The following is a 22,930-nucleotide window of genomic DNA, read 5'->3' on the forward strand; positions in this document are numbered from 1 at the left end:
TTGCCTGGCCCTAGAGAGAGAGAGAGAAAGGTTTATAAAAATTTGACTTGGTACTTATGTCCGATTTTTATTTGTCATGAAGATGGCTGTGCAGTAGAAGATCACATCCATCTTACTGGTCAAGTTTAATTTCTAAATCACCAGGGTATGTGTCCAAAAAGAGTTGGATCATAGATACAGGGGTGTGGCGGTCTTTTTGCATCGGGTTGTGTCTGAGCACAAATACACGCTCACACACAGCACCGATTAGCATTCTTTTTTCCAAATTAAAATAAGTAAAAAAGGTAAAATTTCATTAAAGCTTGTTGATATTAATGTAATGGAAAGAATCCAACTACCCTAATTTAAAGTTTTTTTTTTTTCTCACTAAAATAAACTAAAAATAATTGTTCTAACAATGTCAACCATGTTTATGTAGAGTTTTATCAAATAATAAAGTTATGGTTGTCACATCTATGATGATGTCCCAATGAAGATAGATAGATACTTATAAATTGGCTATGAAGGAGTAACAAAGAAAGCAAGGAAAAGGGATGTATATTAAGAAATAATATAATATAAAAAAAAAAAAGGAATTATTGATGATGTTAAATTTTTTTTTTTTTGGTAAGACTGATGATGTTAATTAAAGATTCTATAATCCAGTTCTAATTAAATCCAGGTCCTTAATTATATTTTGAGGCTTAGAACTGTTATTATCTTTCATGCAAAAGGCTTCCTTGCAGGGATACGCATGAGCCCTTGACTCCTCCTCTACAAGGTGACTCATAACCCTTTTGCTTCTTTGCTTCATCTGGTAAATTAACATCAAAGTTACCAATAATTAAAATTAAAAAAAAAAAAAACTTCTGCAACTAGTACTATTGTTAATTTGAGTTCTTGAAGCAGGGAAAGGAAAAGCTAAGAAGAACATGAAAATTAAGGGGAAGATCGATTTTTGGTATTTCTTGGAGAAGTTTAGATCAAAGGAAAAAAAAAACTAGTTAGGTACTGCTGATCAGAGACATTTGATATAAAACCTAGAAATTAATGTTTAGGTGATAAGGGTGGAAACAGAAATTAAAAAGTGGTGATCACAAAGGATCATTGATTAATTTTAAGGAAAGCTTAGAAGCGTAACTTAAGGGTTCCCTTACGTTCTCCCTTCTTCACAGGTAATAAAATTAAAACAGTTGTGAAACAGGGGAGGAACCCCTGTTTTCTTCGATAAAAAGCCATGAAATCTCTGAAAGTTTTAAACTTGGAAGCCGTTTTAAATCAAAGTACAGAAAAGAAAATAAGAACCTGCAAGTCTGAAACTTTTGATTGAAGAAGAAAGGATATATTGTAGGGGAAGTACCTGTCTAGAGCCTGCTTTTTGATTACTTTCTGACCACTCAAGAGGAGAAATTTAATCCGTTCTGAATCAAATGGGAGCTGCCGGAGACGTTTCTATACCATCAAGACGAAAGAGAGAGAGAGAGAGAGAGGAGAACGTAAAGGAGATCGAGAAGGTTTATAGGAAAAGCTTTTGATGCCAGTTAGGACAAAAGAAAAGGAACCGCATGGAGTGGGAACTGCCGCATGCCACCTCACTGTTTGTTGAAAAAGGGCAAAAAGAAGAAGTCAATACCTCTCTCTCTCTCTCTCTCTCTCTCTCTCATATAAGACATGAAGTGGTAGGAGTTAGGACTAAAAAGGACTAGGATTTCAACATTACCTTAATGCCCTCATGCTATTTATTGGAAGTCTATTTGGTCAACTCACCCAAAACTCCAAACCAATAAAAAGGTATATAATAGAATGGGGGTAGGTCAGATTCGATTGTGGAACTTGAGATTGGGGGAGTGGGTATTTGTGAGGGGGAAAAGTGTTCTATTGTGACCCATGATCACCCATGGTAGGATGGAATAAAATGATATCAGGTATAATGATATTGCCTCCTCCTTTATTTTTGGAAACAAAACAATTTGATTTTTAGTTTCTTCAAATGCTGAGTTTAGGCAAAAATGTTTAGATAATTAGATAATTAGTAATTGGGCTCAGGTTCTGTTTTTTTTTTTTTTTTTCTCTAAAATATGCGAAAAAATTAGGGAAAAAGAACAATGCCCTTTGCGTACCCATACACGAGCACGCAAACTTATCACCCCATTCTTGTGATAAAAAATCTCATTCATATTGATGCCCATGCATGTACTTTCATTGATCCCCGCACTGGTGCAGAGGTAGCACAAGTGCACAATCAAACAACGATCTCTTGCCCACAATTTTATAACAGAAAACGACCTTAATTTCAATTGGGGAAAGTTTCCCTTCTCATTTGGAGAAGGGTAGTTCACCCAGAATCTAACCGCTATCAATAGCCACCCCTTTCATATGCTGCCAAAAATACCCCTCTCCATATTGATGACACCAATCCCACCATTTCCATCATTTGCGGTAAAGAGATTCTCCTTCACCATTGATGGAGGAAAACTCTTTCCTTATCAATATTGTAATTTCAAACATTGAACATATAACATAAAAAAAAGAAGGGAAAAAGTACGCTAACTGGTTGTGCAGTTAGCATGGTTCCTACATCTAAACACAAATCAATGCCTTTGTGCGTAAATATACTGTTTAATCCCAAGTAAAATTGAAAATGGCATCCAAACCAACGTCTTAGTGTGCATTTTCATTGGCTACCGCATTGGCGCAGAGGCTATATGATTGGCCAGTTAGCATTCTTTTGCCCAAAAAAAAATATATGAAATGTGAGAAAAAATAGACAGAAATATAAGGACACCTCGAAGTGAATACTCTTATCCATACTTTCCCTTCAAGTTGCTATTTTTTTTTTGGGTGCAAAAACGGACTCTCAAAAACCCTAGAAAGGGTAACTCAAAGCCTATTTCTTTGTTCTTTTTTTTTTGGGGTACAGATAAAATTTTATTCATAAGAAATCCCAAACCTATATAGCCTTTGGTTTTAAAGAGAAAATTGCAATTGTGAAAATATAGTGGCGCAGACTGTAGTAACCTACTAACCTGTGGAGCTGAGGTATGTGGAGTCTTAATTTGTACCTTGGAATGATGGATTCAAAAATCAACGCTAAGTATCTGTAAAGAATTTCAGGATTGGTTGAACCAGCAGAAGTCCATCTGAACAGACTGAAAATACTGAATTTTAGTGCAATTTTTGAGGGCTATAACTTTTGAATCAGGTAGAATACGTTACATGAGTCATAATACCAATATCCAAATGGCTTCCAGTGCTCTACGATGCTACGACAGTCCAAATGGCGGGCAAACTTTCAAATTTAAGAGGTGTACCAGGCCTCTGAAATTTTGTACGCAATTTAGGGATATTAGTTTTCTATTTAATTTAATTTCATGTTTTATTTTGGTGTTCTTTCCTCTGTAATCTAACATTCTTATATAAAGGTCATACCATGTAAATAGAATTTTCTTAAATTCATACTTTTATTAGTCTGTTAGCTACCTCAATTCTAATATATAATGTGACCTATGGGAGGATGAAACAACATCATACCATGTAATTTTTTTCATTTTCATAAAAAAAGATGAATGAAATTCATACTTTTATTAGTCCGCTAGCTCAACCCTAAGATATAATGTGACCTATGGGAGGATGAAACGACACATGCACATCTCATGTGTGAAATGATGACAATTGTATTTCAAAAGCAAGAGTATTTGGGGGTGGGGGTGGGGGTGGGGGGAGTATGAAAAGTATATGAAATTGTCAATATTTTTATATTTCACATTTTGTTTTCCATGACTATTTTTATTACACATAAGGATGAAAATTTCATTCTCCATGGGTCATGCTAATCTTTTTTATGCAAGTAGCATATAGCCTAATCTATTTAGGAAGAGGGGAGGTCCAAATTACTTCTGTGCTTTCATTATTTAGAACAACTAAAAAGGTCGTTATAGGCGTCAGTATACCTAGTGAAGTATAATGCATTACTATTTGTCACTTGGTAGTACAGGGGTTATTAGTCCATACGATAAATGCCCCCACATATTTTTCAATGGCCAAGTTTTAGTCCAAAATAAGCGAGGGAAATTGCTCAAAGTCTAATTCAAAGTTTTAATAAAATTACCAAAATATCATCAAACGGAGATGAATATAAAATATAAAAAAATGACATCTTTTATAATTTTAGCTAATTCCTTTACTCATTTTAAGTTGAAATTATACCAATAAGACTCTTGTCTGGTCTTCTATCACATGGACTAACTCATATATTTCACTAGTTGTACTTGACGGACAAGAAAACCCTAAAACTTACAAAGTAGAAGGAAAATGTTTAAAACCATTCAATGTCTTTTACAAAGTTCACCGACACCATATAACACTTAAATTTTCTCTATACATATAATGCAGAAATATATTTTATTAATTACACTAAAATATAATGCAAAACCTAAACCAATCATGCCTACCATAGCTTGACTCAAGCACAACTGTGAAGCTGAAAAATTAAATTAAAGTTCAACTAATGATAAGCTGAGATAGCTACCCTTATTGTTAATCCTAGGTTGCTTAGATTTGGATATCAAGTTGAAACTAGATAAGCACTTTTTATTCATTGACTTGTGGGAAGACTAGAAGCAATTAACAGTGACACATCTTCTGATATATTTCTCCCAGTTGTAAATGCAATTTGATTAGGAGGAAAAAAAAAACCTAAAGATGAAGGTTAGGTTGACCAGCTGCCCACATATGGATAGTTTGGTAGTTTCACTTTTCTTCCTTTTTCAGGTAGGTTTACTTATAGTGGTATATATAGATTATTATATTACTATACATGTCACTCATCAGTCACCACCCATGCATACTTCTTTTCATGCATGTTGCATGCTCACATGAAAAATCATAAATTGGACAAAAATTTATGAGAAAACTAAATAAAAGAAATGATAATTTGTGTTTAAGGGAAGGGGTTCATGCACGATCATATATGGCGATTGAAAGCTTCTTCAAATAAAGGGAGGGGGTTGATGTGCAGTCGTACTTACAAAATTCATCTACACCATGTGACATGAGTTTTTTTTCTATAAATATTATGATCGAATTTTCTTACACCCACAATGAATAAAAATTTATTGACCGGATGGCTTTAGATGGGCACAAGTGAATATCGTGAAGATAGTTCAAGAAAAATACTTAAATCCTATAAGGGTTGTGAAACCTAGGATGATGTGGATGAACCTTTCCGTACGGTGAATAAAAACTTTCTCTAAAATATAATACAGTAATATTTAATTAAATAAAATATATTGCAAAACCTAACTAGTCATGCCTACCATATATAGCTTGACTCAAGCACAACTATAAAACTAAAAAAATAAACTATTTGGTAATCCTAGGTTGTTTAGATTTGGATATCTCAAGTTGATACTCCCTAGATTTAATTGGGTCATACAAATTGTGGTCCAGGTTCAAATGGAATCATGAAAGCTACCACTAATTAGATCTAACAGCAATTAATAATGACACATTTTTGGAGATAATTTCTAGTTGTAAGCTAGCTAGTGCAAATTTATTAGGAGGAACAAATACCTAAAGATGAAGGTTCGGTTGACCAAACCATAAATGGATATGCTTGGTAGTTTCGTTTTTTACTTTCAAGTAGGTTTACTTTCAATGGCATAGATTATTAGATTACTATCCATGCCACTCACCATCCATACTTCTTTTTCATGCATGTTGCATGCCCATATGAAAATTAAATCATAAATTGGACAAAAAAATATGAACAAAAATGAGGGAAATGATCATAAGTGTTATCATATACATACATGTTCATTCATATACATACATGTTCATGATGTTCATCTTATCCTTTCCTTCTTGAGGTTGTAATAGGCTGGACCTCTCTCTCTCCCATTCCTAAACTTTATTACTAGATTTAGTTCTTCTTTCAAAAACAGTGTATATAAGTTGCTCTAGATTTCATCTCAAACTATCATTAATAAGAATAAAATGAAAGGGTTTTCTTTCTCATCATTATACCTAGTGAAATATAACATTTCACTATTTGCTATTTGGCACTACATTGGTTGGTCCATGTGATAGAGGACCAGACAAACATATCATTTATACAATTTTCAACTTAAAATGAGTAAAGTAAATGGTTAATAATTTATATTCATCTCCATTTGATGTCATTTTGATAATTTTACTAGAACTTTGAATCAAAGTTTGAGCAACTTTCCTTACTTGCTTTGAACTGAAATTTGGCTATTGATATATATACATGCGGGATCCTCTATCACATGTACTAACCCGTGTACTATCAAGTGACAAATAGTGAAGCGTTATATTTCATTGAGCATATTGACACCTAGGAATTAAAAAAAGAGAACCATTCAACAGTATCTAGCATAATTAAACTAATGTCATAAGCAATGAAACTATTAAAGAGTATTTAAATGCCCGAGACTCCCACCATTACAGGGTCTAGGAGGGGCAAATGTACGCAACCTGCTATTCTATCACTCTTTCAACATATCAAGTTTGAATCTTGTAAGTTATTTTCCATCTTTTTCATGGAAAAATAGAATATTTCATGGGCAACCCAATAATAACCATTTATTAGCTCATCTGAAATGAAAACTTTCTACAAAAGCTATCGGTCTTTTGTAAGATGAATAGACAGTTTATTAGCCTAGCCCATAGTTTGACTCAAGCTCAGCTGTAAAACTAAAAAAATTAAAGTAATGTTAACCCATGATAAGCTGAGATAGCTACAGTTATTTGTAATCCTAGGTTGCTTAGATTTGGATCTCAAGTTAATACTACAATTAATTAGGTCATAAAAATTGTGGTCCACGTTCATATGGAATCATGATAGCTATCCAGATCTAAACTTCCTCATCATTGACTTCATCCTCTCAGGTTCCCTGCCCGGTACAGTTGTCCAGGTCCTCTCATAGTGGGGGTGAAAATGACGATCTAATACCCTGCCTAAACACACTGCCTGAGTGTGGTTAAGTTGTCATTTCTGTCCCTCTATTAGAAGAACTAGACAATCGGACGGGACAGGGAATCTGGCAGGAAAAAAAATTCATTGCATGCTAACATGAAAATCATAATTTGGACAAGAAAACATGAAGACAAATGAAAGAAAGGGAAAATTTGTAATTACCATATACCATTTGGAGTTCTATCAAAATAACTATTTACAAAGTACAATTTCATATGGCCCTTTATGTTCATGATGTTCATCTTATCCTTCTCTTCTTGAGGTTGTGATAGGGTGGACTTCATTAGTAGTTTTAGTTTCTCTAGATTTAATTTATCTTAAACCATCATCAATAAAGAACACATGAGAACATAAATAGAATTTTATAGATTTTTAATATTTGATTAGTAAATCATCACACACACGCATAGCAATTAAAGTAAACAAGAAAACAACCGACAAAAAGAACCATTCAACAATATCTAGAATGGAATTAAATTGATTTAGTAAACAATAAACTGTCGTGCTCACCTTAGCAATTAAACTATCCAAAACAGATACCATTTTGATTTATCACTCTTTCAACAAATCAAGATTGAATCTTGTAAGATCTTTTGCAGTCTTTATTCTTGAAAAAAATGGATTATTTCTTAGGCAACCATATAAATAATCAATAATTAGCCTATATGAAATATAAACTCTCTATAAAAAAATCTACAATCTTATGTAGGGGTAAGTTGACAAAATTAGTTGTAATTTAATATTATTTCATATCCAAAAACAATTTGCAAACTACTAATTTTGGAATCAGTCATAGTATATGAGTGTTGATTTTTGGGATCACAAAAAATAAGGGTTTATTAAAACTCATCTTCAATAAATTTAACAATGCCCTACCTTCTAAGGCCAAGGGATTAATTACACCAAAAGTAATATAACATTTCTCTATTAATTAAAAAACAATATTTCTTTTTTTTTTTTGGGGGGGGGGGGGGGGGAAGAGAACACCACCCAGTCACGCCAGACACGCCGTCCATTCGCCCTGATACAAGCATGTGAAATGACCACCACATCCCATAGAACAATCTTGTGTTAGGGCACAAGAGCAACGTGTCTGGCACGACCAGGTGACGTTCTTTCTCCTAGTTTTTTTTATTGGACTCTTGTCTTTAGCTTGAATCTTTATGAAAGTTTTCAATAGAGCTTTGGGAAAGTAATGCATGCATAAGATGGCAAAAAAAATATACCTTAATTACTGGGGATGACAGATCAGTTCTAACTTCTAATGTGTATTTACTAAGAAATCCCTAATAGGGTTTTAATCGAATTTGAGTATGAAATGCAGAGGCCATTCCCATGATGTGCAACTGGATCTGGAACTATACCTATGATGTGTATCCATTGCCAATAAGTCTGCCATTTCAATAAAAGGTCTCTCCTCCTCAAGGCTGTTTTCCTTCAGTGGAATTCATTTCCTAACACAAGGATTTAAAACTTGAGATCCAGGATCATATTGCACTTCACTCCCAATCCCTTTAGCATAGAGAAAAAAATAAGAACCTGTATAGTTAACAAACTTCCCAAATTCACAAATGCCACAATAAATTGTCAACTAAATTTGTGCGTATCTCTGTATCGAATATTTAAACAAGATCTGCCTCATCCTCAACTAGCATAACTGGTCTGAAGTCTCAGATCACAAGATAGATCAGGCTGGAAGAATTAATAATTTTGGAATGGGTCACTCTTAAGATATCTGGCTCTATAAAATGATATAATTTATGGATTCAAATTCATGTAAATAATAAATACAATCCTGACTGGTAAAGTGAATGTGATAATGTAGGAGCTCCTTGTATGGTAGACAGGACTAATTAGTACAACCCTGTAATTTCATACATCATCATTAAACAGTAAAATCTGCCTTCTCAGCTCATTAAACCATCCCAAAGTTGAGTCCTATATGGGCATAACTTATTTAGCAATGTTTTGATGCCTCCTAGTTCCCTTAGCTTCTCTTCAAGCTCGATACCTTGAGATTGAGGAATTTGCTGGTACAAATCAAGGAAATGGAGAAAAATCAAAATACGCCTAAGGTAAAATTTCATGTTTTGGATAAGAAACCTATGCTGTGTAAGAAAAAGGGAGGCGGGAGGGGAAGGGAGAAAATTCCACTACCTTCAACAACCACAAAATGTAAGCAGCTGCAAACGATGCCTGTGCTTGGCCATCCTCAAACTCATCATCCAAAACAGCTAAGCATGCGTGAAATAGTTGCATCTCATTATAAATAAAGGAATGCATATCATGATTTATCCCAGGGTGGATTTTGGAATGGCAAAATGCACCTTGAAGATCAGAAACAAAATGCTTTATCCAACACAGAGAGAGGATGCGGCGATGAACCCACAGAGCCTGAAAATGATATAGGTAAACCAAAAAGTATCCACAATTACAACAGAGTAAGAAAACTCAAGCCTTGCAGTTCATTTTGTCTTGAAAGCTGAACTTCCTTGGAATAAAGAATAAGAAATTACTATTAACAAGATTAACTCAAGCAAACAAAAGGAAAATGACCATTTGTTAACCATGCGCCCTTAAAGATTAATGTTAGATACAGAACTAAATCAAGTATCACTTCAAAATTTTAAATAGTATACCTCTCTCCCTATTAAACGCCTGATCAAAGTCTCATCCCAGTCAAGCTCCTCCTGTCAAAACCACAGGCAATAGGATGAGAAGTCCTGCCGAAATCCAACTTCACCACCAGAGAGAGAGAGAGACACAGATATCAAATTCAGGATGTAATTAAAATCAAATAACTGGCAACATGGATGGCAGGTCTCAGTAGAAAAACATCAAGCCTACTGGGTGGACTTCTAAAGGAAGCTCAGGTCAGAATACATGTTTTAAATAGGTAAACAATATAATTCAAGAGTAAGAGTATCTTGAAGACCAGTGGAGTTAATCACCAACAGAAATAATTGGGATGTAAAAAAAATTTTGCTGCAACATTACTGGGTTCTTTTTTCATGTACAAAAATCAAACCAATAAAACCAGTCTTTCATCTATCAAAACATTTAGTATTAAAAAAGTTCCAAGTACCAAAAAAATTACATATAAATATGTCAGAAAAAACTCAGGAAAAAGTAGTAGACAACAAACAATAATTAAAATTTAAATATTAAAGGATGATCCTTCCATTTATCATGCTACATAAATCTCACCTTCCACATTTGATAAAGGTCAGGCACATGACTGGAGCAAAATTCTGGATCCTGTCTTGAGCAGCTGTCCTCTAAAATCTTAAGCATCAATTTCTGTCAACAATAATAAAAACAGTAAGAAATACAAAATCCTCAAAACATCTCACTTTGTAATCAGAAGAAAAAGGAAGGCATACTGCAATAGTGCAATGCAATGGATAGATAAGAGCTGGGAATAAATTATAAAGAGAACTCCAAAACACAAAAGATTTATGCAGAGGAGGTGTTTCTTTGGAGGCAAATTACAATTCAAGAAAAGCAACAAATCACTTTTTTTTTTGGGGTGGGGGGGGTGGGTGAGGAGTGGGGAGGGGGAGAGAAGAGGGGCTAGCGGAGAGATTTAATTATGAAGTATTTTTTACACATTATTTAGTTATAACCCCATACTGCAATAGCGGTTCCTTTTGAAGGTCAGAGAATTCAAGGTATGGGGTTAGGAAAGTTTCATTAAGAAGAAATTAGGCATGGACAAAATGAAAGACCATTAGAGAGGAAAACAATTCAGGAAAGGTGAGGTTCTCCTCTGGGACTCCTACCATTAGAACACTCTCAATCTGCAACTTGAATGGGATGATTGCATTTGCCCCAGCAAATTTCAATCCAACTGTACATCCAGTGGTGAGAGCTTTCCCGAGAGAATCTCATATCACGAGAGAGAGAGAAGCCAGAGAATTTATCGATATAATGGAAAAAGTTTCAGGTACTAAAGAAGTGGGACATAATAAGTCATTTTATACTAAATATTAAGAAAGAAAGCCACAATTAACTGATGATTGCATCAAACATGTATTTTTTATTTTTTCTATTTTTAGATAAAAGATAAAAAGAAAGTGGTTAAAGGATAGGGTGAGGAAGGCCCTGGACATTGGAGGAAACCAAAAACCTTTTAATATGTGGTATTGATAGCCCATAACACCAATCTGGATAATTAAACATTTAATATTGTCTAAGACATTGGAAATGACTGATAACTAGTATACACTAAATAACACAAAATAACAAGTGAAACTTCCGAAATTGAAATGTCAAACTCACTCTGCGATAATGGAAACAGCAGTTATCTGCGACATGCAATTCAGCCCATTGTTTTGATTTCTTCAGCTCAGATAGCATCTGAAGGCATGCATCCAGATCTATTTAGCATATGCAACCCAATGGACCTTCCAAGTGAATAAGAATAACCCCAGGAAAGTCAAATAAAAAGGGAATAATGACTTCTCTGGACCTGTTTGACTAATATAAGCATATTTGATATCTGTTTTCTGATATAAGGTGAGCAGCCTAAAAATGCAAGTGCTACAATCTTTATGTCTAACCTGTTCCTTTGTCATGTAGGAAATGAGCCAGCAACGGTGACACCATGCACGGTAGTTCATCTTTAATTTCTGCAAAGCAATAAAAGGGCTGCAATCAGTATAAAGCTACTTCTCTCCTGCTGCTTCATCAGACCACCCCCTACCCAGACCCAAAAAATAAAAAATAAAAAGAGAGAAAGGACCAAGTAAAGCTATAAGACAGGAACAAAAAATGCATCAATTTATTCAATCCTAACCAAAGGACAAATCTCTCAGATCACATGGAAGGTGACTTCTGTCCATATTTTATTTCTCGGGTGTGTTAATGAGTTACATCAATTTATCTGTTCACTGTAATATGACAACAACGTTTATCTTAGGAGAACTCTTTCCTCCAATATCTTAGGATAATCAGGTTCTTAAGCCAAAGATACACTCCAAGTTACAAATTAAAACCGGCCCAAAGAGTCCTGCAAAGAGACTCTTCAACTTAAAGAATCATAGCCATTGGATGATCTGATAATCCAAAGGGGACATTTAAACCTCAGGAGTTTTTGAGACCAGTAGAAAGTGCTTTCATCTCCTAACGATTGTAAATGTCCAAGTGCCCTTAGAAGGTTCTCCATAGAGACACAATCAAGGTACTAAAACTCGGGTCTTGGTACCAACTCAGCTCTTGGAAAAACCGAGACGAGTCGAGATCTCGCCGAGATTCGCCGCGTTGGTGCATTTTTTTTTTTCCAACTCGAAGCCTCAACTTTGGGTCAACCCGAGATCCGAGATCTCATCGAGATATATCGAGTTCTGTCGAGTTAGGTGAGGTATGTAAGTGGTAGGTGGGTTAAAAAAATGGGTCGAAACCGATATCCGAGATCTCGCCAAGATATTGCACTTTTGAGACTCGTAGTTAGTATCGTCTCGGCTTTTCCAAAAACCGAGAAACTCGACGAGATCTCACGAGTTCTCGAACTATGGACACAATCATGTAAAGCTTAAAAAAATTGCAGTAGGCAAAGATAATGTGCATGTTCAAATACAGTCTGAGAATCAGGTAACCTTCAAAAAATTGACCCCAGCCAGATGTAGTAGGTGGAAATTGGCTGGTCTGTTTGACACCAGACTGGACGCAATGCCAATGTACTCCTACCATGTTGGTTTGTCAGCCCAGGGAGTTGGTGGTATTGTTTGGGATCACAAGGTATTAAAAAGGTAGTCTTGTAATCATAAAGAAGAGTGAATATAGTTTTTGCACATTTTTGAGAGGTATGGGAATGGTTAAAATGCTCTTCCTCCGTAAGGGATGAGATATTTTTGTACCAGGGTTCTTCCTTTTCTCTTGGATGTTCCATTTTTGGGAACTCTCTTGAAAGAACCAAACAAGCATTCAGAAGGTAATTGGCTACCTTCTTTCTTCTTTTCCTCTTGTTTCTTAATGTTCTTGTTGTAATATGGGGTATAAGGGTAGAATTGTCCCTAGGGTTTATATTGTGTTGCTCTAGGGGCTTTATTGTCTTTGTACTCCACTACTCTATATTGTGTTAGTGCCGATATGCCTGATACGCTTGATATGACTCTCTCTCTTCCCATGCCTTATATTCAGGGGGAGTCTACCATTCCAATCCAAGGAAGCGAAACTCAGCCTGTTGTTATTCCACCCAGTGTTCATACCTACACTCGTCAACGCACTCGTGGGACGTAAATAGACACTACCATAGCTGCTCCAAATCCACCGGCTCCTCCTATATTGGATCCACCACCTCCAGGTAATCTTTTTCCACCATCTCTTTCAGATCCTTCTTTAGATTTGCCCATTGCAGTTCGTAAAGGAGTTAGAGCTTGTATGCAACACCCCATTTCTCAGGTTGTTTTGTATGAGTCTTTTTCACCTTCATATCATGCCTTTGTTACTTCTTTGTCTTCTATTTCACTTCCTAAAACCAGGCAGGAAGCTCTGATACCATGATGGTTTGGGGATTGTGACTTGTGTCTAATGAGACACAGCCCACCTTTATTTATAATAAAGAGTAGTGGAGTACAAAGACAATAGAGCTCCTAGGGCAACACAATATAAACCTTAAGGACAATTCTACCCTTATACCCCATATTACAACAGTTCTTATCTCCTGGACGCTGAATACAATACTTGAACAAATCACTCATCTTTCCACCAAGTTTTCATCTCTTTATTTTCAAGCTCTTCTTCTCTGTCATGGTGCTCTTCAAGGATACATTCATGAACAGAAAATAAGTGTACCAGATTTGTCAAATGCAAGCAGATGATCAAGAATGCCCCCACACTACAATAGTGAGGTAACAGTGCTTAAAATATGTCAAAGCACCCTTGTTTTCACCCTTTTGATTTTGCCATTTTTATGGCAACAAAAAAAGATTAAAGGGCGTACCCAGTGCACGAGGCTCCCGCCACTGAGGGGTCTGGGGAGGATCATAATGTACGCAGCCTTCCCCTTGCTTTCCCAAAGAGGCTGTTTCCAGACTCGAACCCGTGACCACTTGGTCACAGTGGAGCAACCTTTACCATTGCACACTTGCACCAAGGCCCACCCTCATGAAAATAAAAATGATCAAGGACATTAAATCCTGTGTAGAGGCCCACTAACCAACGAACTAGCTACAGACAAGAATAAGTTGTCAAAAAAAAAAACAGAAAGCAGCACTGAGGTTGAGCATGCTAGAAATGTAGCAAATTGTTTCCCTGTTATGATGAAATTTGCAAACAAGAAATAGATGCATCCATCATTCTAACAAGCCAAGCTATGAATTGATGACAAAGCTTTAGTCGGGCACGGAAAAGAACCAAAACAGACAAACCAGTACCTATATTCTATAAAGAACCTTAGAATCAATCAAAATTATCAATACTATGCTAAAACAACAATGTCCATCAAGATATGCACTAGAACATATCAGAATTCCTCAACCAGCTTGCACTGGAACAGATTAGAATTCCATAACCAGGTCTTCAGTTAGTTAATTTTACCAAAAGATTGTACCGAGGCTCCTGCCACTGCAAGGTCTGGGGAGGGTCATAATGTACGCAGCCTTACCCCTGATTCACGGAGAGGCTGTTTCCCGATTCAAACCCACAACCATTAGGTCGCAATGGAGCAACCTTACCGTTGCGCCGAGGTCCGCCCTCTAAGTTAGATAATTTTACCAGATGCAAAATAAAAGAAAATACAAGCGCTGTAGATAAGAAATTTTGACTATGACTCAGCTGGATAAATAACCTACCACTACAGTCAAAGGCCAGATTTGCTACTACAACTGCAACTATATAGTTGGAAGGAAAGAAGACAACAATCTTCAACTCTGAAAAGTCTCAAAATTCCATTAACACTATGTTACATCAACTGAGCACACATAAATTCAATAATAACAATTTTTTTAAGAAAAAAAAATTCCTAATAATAGGAATTATAATATCATCTACATTTACGTTCCTCTAAAGCAACTAAGACTAATTTTGTGAATTAGCATAACCAAGACTAGCTGCATCTCAGCTTATTAAATAAGTAAAATGAGAAATATTAGAAGTAATAAATTCAAACCAATGCTTAAGTTGTATGCTCCATATCAAGAGCAAGTGGACAACAAATCTTAAATTAAAACCAAAAGTTTAAGTTGTATGCTCTATAGTGGCCAAACCATGGATAGTATCATAGTAATTGAGAGCAGAATTAAAAACATTTACAATAAGTGGTATCAATATAACAAATGAAAGAACTAGCAAAAAAAAAAAAGTATCATTATTGGAAACAATATTAAAACCAAAAGTTTAAGTTGTATGCTCTATAGTGGCCAAACCATGGATAGTATCATAGTAATTGAGAGCAGAATTTAAAATATTTACAATAAGTGGTATCAATATAACAAATGAAAGAACTAGCGAAAAAAAAAAGTATCATTAGTGGAAACAATATTACAACCAAGGTTTAAAGTATCGTATCGTGTCGGGATACGTATCATTATCGGAAGGCCTCGATATGATCCAGTACCAGCATGATACGTAAAACAATAAAAAATTGTATCATCCTTGTATTGATCGATACAGGTCAGTTACACTCAATACTTGTATTGATCGATACAGGTAAGTTACACTCAATATGCCTCCTTTAAACTTGCAAAACAGAAACCGTGAGTGAGATATGAAACCAAGAGCAACCGAAGGCCTTGAAATCATGTTTTTCTCTTCAATCTGAGCTGGGAGAAATCATCTAGCATAAAAAACGACCCTAATCTTCACCATTTCAACAAGTTTCATGGATTTACAGATCTCAAATCATGGATTGACAGATTTGGGAGAGAAAAAATTAGAAAAAAGAACAATTTTTTTTTTGTTGCTCAAATCTTTTCTTTTTTTTTTTCTTCATGAGATTAGGTAAAAACAACTCAAATCCTTGCATCAAACTGCTATATATTTACATATTGTATAATAAGGTGTTTTATGCTTCAAAACTGTATTTTGCATTATCTTAAGCACATCCATGCATATCTTGCATTTCTCCGATACGGTATGATACATCACTTAGAATCATCTTTCCGATACGATACCGATACAGATACTTTAAACCTTGATTACAACCATAAAGCTACGAGACTACAACACCAAATTAAAAATCATCAAAACGCAAAAAGTTAGTAAACCTTTAAAATTAAATTGTATCCAATTCCTGAGCTGAAAAATAAACCTCAGCTATATTCTCCACAAGCTCAGACTCTTTTTCTACCATCTCTTGCAGATTTGGGCACTTTCCAGATATTGTTTTGATCACCCACCGCCTGCCAATAAATGGGATGTGGTAAAGAATAGATTTGACATTCAAACAGATGCCGGGGGGGGGGGGGGGATACTGCAAAAGGCCTCCTAAAAATGAGGCATTGTCCACATAAGAAACTCAATATTACAAATGGAAAGTAAGTTTAGATAAACACCTCATATGGATCTGATGAGTAATAATAATATGAAAAGATAAATTGACAAATGGAGTGGATATCGAAGGGTTGAGATTATAATTTTTTTTTTGCATGAGATCCACATGGCTTTCTAAACATTACCTATGGCTCCAAGCAGATTCACTCTTTGGCGAATAAGAAAGAATAAGAGCTGACAGAAGCAGTTCATCCATAAACAGTGAAAACTGTTGCTTCTTTGAAAGAACCAGTTTCCTGCATAACAGAGACAAACTATGTAGGATAACCAAGACCAGCTATATATATAATAAAGAAAAAATTGTAACTTCCCATGACTGCTGGTAAACTACAATTATTCCTCATTAGGTAAAAGTGCGTGCCTCAAAAAAATATGAACAGGTAGTAAAGCAGAAGTATCCGACAAACTTCTCATTTCTAATTTCATATGGTATAAATGTTCAATAATTTCAAGGGAGGCTAATAGAGATGAATTTGTTAAGTGTGTACTTGAGAATCCATGATACATCTCAAATTACTAAAGATTTCAATTGCAACAGTGTCTGCTTTCCAGCAAAATCAGTAGCAAATAGCATTTGAGAAGTCTTCATGAATTGGTCACTATCCCATCTAACAAGGACACGGACAAATGTCATTGTTCAACATGGCAACCGTAAAGTGTGACGTGGACAAATTTATATATATATAATGATTAAATTCTTCATGCTAGTACATATAATACATTTTCTTTCTGCACGCAGTGCTTTAGACATTCACCCGTCTTTCTTTTTTTTCTTTCCCTAATCTAAGAAAGAAAAATGAAGTCCCCAGAAGTGTGGAAATGCGTGGCAATGTCCCACATGTGGGTAGACAACCAGAAAATGAAAAATAGTTGTACCCATAATGCAAAAGTCACCATTACATTTCTACATTCGCTTTGAATATACTTTTGGTCTCTGGCACTTTCCCCTGGTCCAGAAGGGTTTCCTTCCGAAACCCAAGGAATGCCCATGTGTGTGTACACATATGGGCCTTGAAAAGTTGTCTAAGTTAAAATTTAAATTCCACAGCCCATGTGTACACACACACGGGCGTTCATGAGGTTTTTGTAACTAAATCCATCATAGTGCTACTATTTCCCATAATAGCATTGGTAAATTATGTCAAGGCTAACATTTCATGTTTCCTTTATTGGACCACAGAAGCACAGATGCATTTCTTGAGCTTCAGAAGCATTAAGTTGAGGGCATTAATTTTAATTTCAATCTTTAATTTAGCATAGGTCAAAATAACACAGTTTTATTTTAAGCATACAAAACACTATGCAAAATTCAATACAATCCACAATGCCGATTATCAAATCAAGGGTGTAATCCCTCATAAACCTATATAATCATGCTTACCTTTTCAAAATGAAAAAAGGGCTGATAAATGCATTTCTCAGACAAGTACCTCTTAACATTGAACAACTAAAGAGCTCCCCATAAGAAAAATTTATGTTCTAAGAAATCCAAAAGTGAACCATCCATCCAAGCTGAAAAGCCACCTTATAAGCATCTAAGATCCATTTCCAACATTTTTTTTTAACACAGGACATAAGTACTATCTTTTTTTTTTTTTTTTTTGGATAGGTTAAGTAGTATCTTATTACAAGTGAAACAGAAAAACAAAGCCGCATTTAAGAAATACAAGGAAAAAGACAAAACCTGCCATTCCATGCACTACCAAAGTCACAACTTAGCAACAAAAGAGCCTTGCTGTGCTTCATGACTTCACTTTCAAGAAGGTTTTCAGAAGCTAGAGATCTATTTTGCACAGTCTCATCTACCAATATATCTGTCTTTGGGCATAGGTTGTGTAACATCTTATACTGTCCGATTGCGGTCATGAATGCCTGCTTAGCAGCACTGTGCAGGGGCAGAAGAGCTTGGGTAGAAATGGCTAATTTATGATCTCTGGTCCAGAAAACATTACTGTCATGTCCCAAAATATCAGTGTCCACAACATGATCAGATGATTGTTGAAAACTATTGACAGATGCATCCAGCGAACCTGCTGAGCCACCATTTAATGCCATTAACTGAGTTGGATGAACGAATCCTACTTCATCACTGGATGTAAGCACCACAAAATAAATTTGGACAAGTTAAAAAAAATACAAATTATTTTCGAAGTAAAATTCCTACTAATAGCACTTATAAGTTATAAGAATGACGACTAACTGTTCAGAAACATGGACGAAATAACAGGAGAGGGTGTGAGAAAACCTAAGGTTATGGCTACGAAAAGGATGGAGGAACTTCTTTTTCTTTTTTGTGTGAGTGTGTGCATGTGTAAGTGAGTGCGTGCATTGCCCAATTGAAGGAACAACAAACCTCCACAACATTAACAACTGTTAATTTCTGCTCCTTCTCAGAAGACACTAGACATCATAGGAAGAAATGCCATTTTTTTGTTATTTGATACTAAACAAATCTCATGTAAAATTACTATGGTATCTTGCATTTCAACCACCTAATAATACTTAGTTAAGAGGGAAAATATGAACAACCTAGTTTGGGATGCACGGTATAATGCCCAGAAGAGAAAATAGTACACTCATCATATTTTCACTCCCAAGCCCGAATATGGAAGCGTCAAGCAAAGGACAAACGCAAACTCTTGAAGTACTTCATAGAATTGGTTACAGTGACTTTTGTTAAATGGATATTAATTTTAAACTATGTTTCTGTGTCATTCTTGGGTTTGTGAATGCAATATAATTTGTAGTTAGATTTGGTTAAACCTTATCGCTACTGGATTTCTAAGTTGATCCACGGGTGTTCCACAAGAAACAATTTTAAAATTCTTGATCATTGATTTATTACATATGGAAGGATATGTATTCTCTTCCATTTTCAAATACGTTTTCCCCCATGTTTAGAGGTTTTTACCACAAAAAAGCCAATAAAGTTCTTTTGCTATTATGGATTGAACTTTAGATTATACAAGATGCATTCATTAATCCGAATCTGCAAATTATTGTGCCTATGAATAACATGGTTACTGCCAATACTTTCAAGAAGTCAGGATGCAATGTTAGCTTGACTTAAAATATAGTCACTTTAAAATTAGCAGCAAATGCTGAAGATATGGGACATGAATGGGCCATGCTACATGTAGAAGATGTAGGCATGGCATTAAGTAAGTACACAAATAGTTTGGCTTTGGCATCTGCTGAGTGGTATACAGACTTTAATAGGGAAGCCCGAAAAAAGAAAGTAAATAACTAAAAAGACTTTTTTCCAAAATTCTATATTAAAACATTCAAAAGAAATTAAATATTATATCCATATTTCAAGGTAATTATTGGAGAAGAGCTGAGGGGTATTGAACTGGATTTTAACCACAACACAACCATAGACTCATAAGTTCAATGCATGCAGGGTATTTTACTTGCTAAGCTACATATCTAAAGCATATTAAACTTTTCTAAGAGTTGCCCTACAGGAAGGAAATCAGTGTGCGTATGCCATAGCAAACTCGGGCATCTCATACCGAGTCCCTAATTATCATGTTGCTTTAATCCTGACTTCCTGAGTTTTCAGCATTTTACACCTATGATGCGGTTTTCGTACAGAATAAAAAAAATGATGAATATAGGCATCATAGTTTGCAATTCAAACCAGCACATGCATCCCTGATTCTCTATACTATGTAGAATGATGTCTGGGTTCATATTACTTCATATGCCCAGCCATTACCATCTTTTTGTGAGGCCTATGAGCCAGTAGGTCCACACATGGGCCTCTTTTTGGCTTCTTTCTTTTATTGTTTTAGTAATTAGTTAGATAACGAACTAGAGTTTGGCTTGGGAGGTTGCATATTAATTTCATACCTAAATGTAATTGCTTCAAGCTTGAGGCCAAATAGGTTTCTTAGGTAAATGTACAATTAGTTTCTCTTATATTTAATTAGAGAGGTGAATCCTCATCGGAATAGAAATTTTGAGTTAAAGAAGGGTTGGTTTCAAGATCTATCTGTGGGCTATAAATAAGCACGTAATCAAGTTTGTTTTTTTTTCTTCTTCTTTTTATTTTCTCTCATTCCTATGAAACAGAATATAGAGCACAGTTTAGAAAATGGTTCTCCTCCCATGATGTGATGGTCAAACCAAAATTTCTTCTTTTCTTCACTTCTCTTTCAAGCTTGCAATATTTCTAGTTCCACAAGTATAATTTCCACCTGACTCTTAACAACTGATCATCAATTTTGGTTTATTTCTAGTTCTTCAAATATATTTCAATTGAAGAACTACTTTCTGCATAAGTTTTCATCCATTCTTTTCTCTGGCAAGCATATTAAAGAAGTGCATCTCCTCTTTAGAATTTTCATTCAATTAGTCAATGTTTACAACACTTAACAAGCCATAGCCTCTCCCTAAAGGTAATTAAGTTGCTCACCTACAACCGATCCCATCAGTCACACCACTCTAAAATAGAGAGAAATCTCTGTTTTTTATAACCATTTCTTTTATCAAAAGTTTCGTTCAGTTCTGATTGTCTTGGGTCACTTTCTTTAATATCTTTCTATTTCTCTGTTAGAAATCCTACAAATGCCTCTTCTTTTTTTTAATTCATTTTGTTTTTCCTTTTCAGTAAATATCCATACTCGTAATCAATTTACAGTACATCTCTGCATCAATGTGAAACCCAAGAAACGACGTAAATATAGAACATTTGCTAGAGTATAGCCACCTCTAAGTAACACTCCCATGTCATGATGGCATGTAGAATTTTCAACAATAGCAACCCCATTACATCATTGTTCATCATTAGTCCCCGACACACACCTAATCTTGGCCTAATAGTTCTTACTCCCCCTTTTTCAACCTAATCAAGAATCGGAAACTAAAAACTATCACATAGTACAACCTAGAGAAAAAGACCAAGGATAAAATACCAGCGGGGTTATTATATTGATAAAAATGAATGGCAGAAAATGAAATAGACAAAAATTAAAGATGACACGTATAGAAGTTTTGAACTCACATAAGAGGGTCAGATCCCAATATATGTTCCAATTGCATCAACAGACAGGATGTATCTTCTTGAGAACCCTCCTCCATCATCATCTATAATTTGTTTTCCTCCGTATGGAAGCAACTGAACTTCCTGAAACAAAATTTAGAAAGTGGCAGAGTTATAGTGAGGAAGAGTTGACTCAGGTTCCAAACAACGTTTTCCTTAAAAAATAACAGAGTAAAAAACTCTGATCTACAGAATTTGGGTAGTTCTCCAAATTCACCACAGTTACATTGTCAATCCATTGAATAAGAACATAGAATCGAATAAGGAAAAGGGCCGCGGAGGTGGGGATTCGATCATTCAAAGTGGAATATTTTAGTTCAGACTAGACATGAAGAGAACCCACAAGTCCTCATCCCTCCTACACAAAATTGACATATATCATTGCTTCCTAACCCCGAGTTAGGTTCAGTTCAAATTAGAAATGCATGAGCTCTCAATGTTTTCTGCCTCATTTAACCTACAACTAGGCTCTTCCCTTGCCACAATGTCATCCACTCATCAATCGGTCCCTCACATTCTCCACTATCCCATTGCAGCCAGAAACACGTAGTCCATACTATGATCCCGTCTCGTACAGACAGATCCCCAGCAGAGTCCTCCAAAGAATGGAATGGGATTGAGGTGGTTAAATCTCCATTGCCTCTATAAATTCAGAAGCTTCATCCAATAGTCATGTGAGTTCTAGCATGTCTAGATACACCCAGCAATGCCTAATATCCGATTCAATCCCATATTCATTTCTTATTATTAATTACAGAGAAAAAAGATTCTGATACAAAAGAAAGGGAAACTGGGAAGCAAGAAGGAAGATTGGGGAAAAAAAAACCTAAATTATTTAAAAATGGTAAAACAAACAAACATTCTTACCAGTAAGGAACTTAGAATTAAATCACGCTCATGAGAGGGAACAAGGAGCAAATCTACTCCTTGATAGTGGGGTTGATCAACGCGACGACAGTGCGTGACTGCTGCACTGGTGCTTAAAATGGACGCTGCTGACTTACAACTCGTCCATTTTTGCTTGACAAACGTAGGTGAATTATTTTTGTGTTTAATATAAATATAATATATTAATTACCTTCAAATATAAATATCAAAGCGCATCTGGTGTAGTGGTATCATAGTACCCTCCCACGGTACTGACCAGGGTTCGATTCCCTGGATGCGCAGATATTTTTTTCCTATTTTTGGCAAAATAAGTTTTGAACCGGATTTGGGTTCTGTGTGAAATCGATGAAAACTGATCTCACACCCGATTCCGAGTCCTAAGCCTTGTATGTAATAGCAAGTCAAAAAGGATTTTATTCTGTTCTCTAGCATTCAATGAATTCATTTCCCAAATTGCTACTTTTAAGTCCTCTGGTCATCCAAATCAGAAAAATGATTCCCTCCCCCCCCCCCCCTGCTATGCAAAC

At 35.5% G+C, this 22,930-nt stretch overlaps 1 protein-coding gene and 1 non-coding gene across 4 annotated transcripts; one reads left to right on the top strand and one right to left on the bottom strand.

Annotated features, from left to right (window-relative positions):
* Positions 1–8,523: 8,523 nt before the first annotated feature.
* LOC122669568 (protein prenyltransferase alpha subunit repeat-containing protein 1) lies at positions 8,524–21,659 on the bottom strand. Of its 3 annotated transcripts, XM_043866357.1 has the most exons (10): positions 21,477–21,659; positions 18,153–18,557; positions 16,594–16,704; positions 16,227–16,317; positions 11,539–11,607; positions 11,258–11,335; positions 10,184–10,276; positions 9,616–9,666; positions 9,134–9,370; positions 8,524–9,006 (listed from the first exon to the last, which is right to left on the bottom strand). In XM_043866357.1, exons 1-10 carry the CDS (start codon positions 21,557–21,559, stop codon positions 8,884–8,886), a joined length of 1,341 nt encoding a protein of 446 aa, XP_043722292.1. In that variant the 5' UTR covers positions 21,560–21,659; the 3' UTR covers positions 8,524–8,883. The 3 variants fall into 3 exon arrangements, with proteins under 3 accessions (XP_043722292.1, XP_043722293.1, XP_043722294.1); XM_043866358.1 differs by lacking the exon at positions 11,258–11,335; XM_043866359.1 differs by lacking the exon at positions 18,153–18,557 and having other exon boundaries at positions 21,477–21,658.
* A 954-nt stretch (positions 21,660–22,613) lies between these two features.
* TRNAG-CCC lies at positions 22,614–22,684 on the top strand. The gene has a single exon. It is a non-coding gene; the product is annotated as a tRNA-Gly (tRNA).
* The last annotated feature ends 246 nt before the right edge of the window (positions 22,685–22,930 follow it).

The sequence above is a fragment of the Telopea speciosissima genome, chromosome 7 (genome assembly GCF_018873765.1).
Source record: "Telopea speciosissima isolate NSW1024214 ecotype Mountain lineage chromosome 7, Tspe_v1, whole genome shotgun sequence".
Taxonomy (NCBI): domain Eukaryota; kingdom Viridiplantae; phylum Streptophyta; class Magnoliopsida; order Proteales; family Proteaceae; genus Telopea; species Telopea speciosissima.

Excerpts from the sequence above, each read along its gene's own strand:
- LOC122669568 (XM_043866357.1), bottom strand. The coding sequence starts at position 21,559 with ATGATGATGGAGGAGGGTTCTCAAGAAGATACATCCTGTCTGTTGATG. Across the intron at positions 16,705-18,152 it reads GGTAGTGCATGGAATGGCAG|GAAACTGGTTCTTTCAAAGA; the intron begins GTTTTGTCTTTT and ends TCTGTTATGCAG. Across the intron at positions 9,667-10,183 it reads ACCTTTATCAAATGTGGAAG|GAGGAGCTTGACTGGGATGA; the intron begins GTGAGATTTATG and ends TGGTTTTGACAG.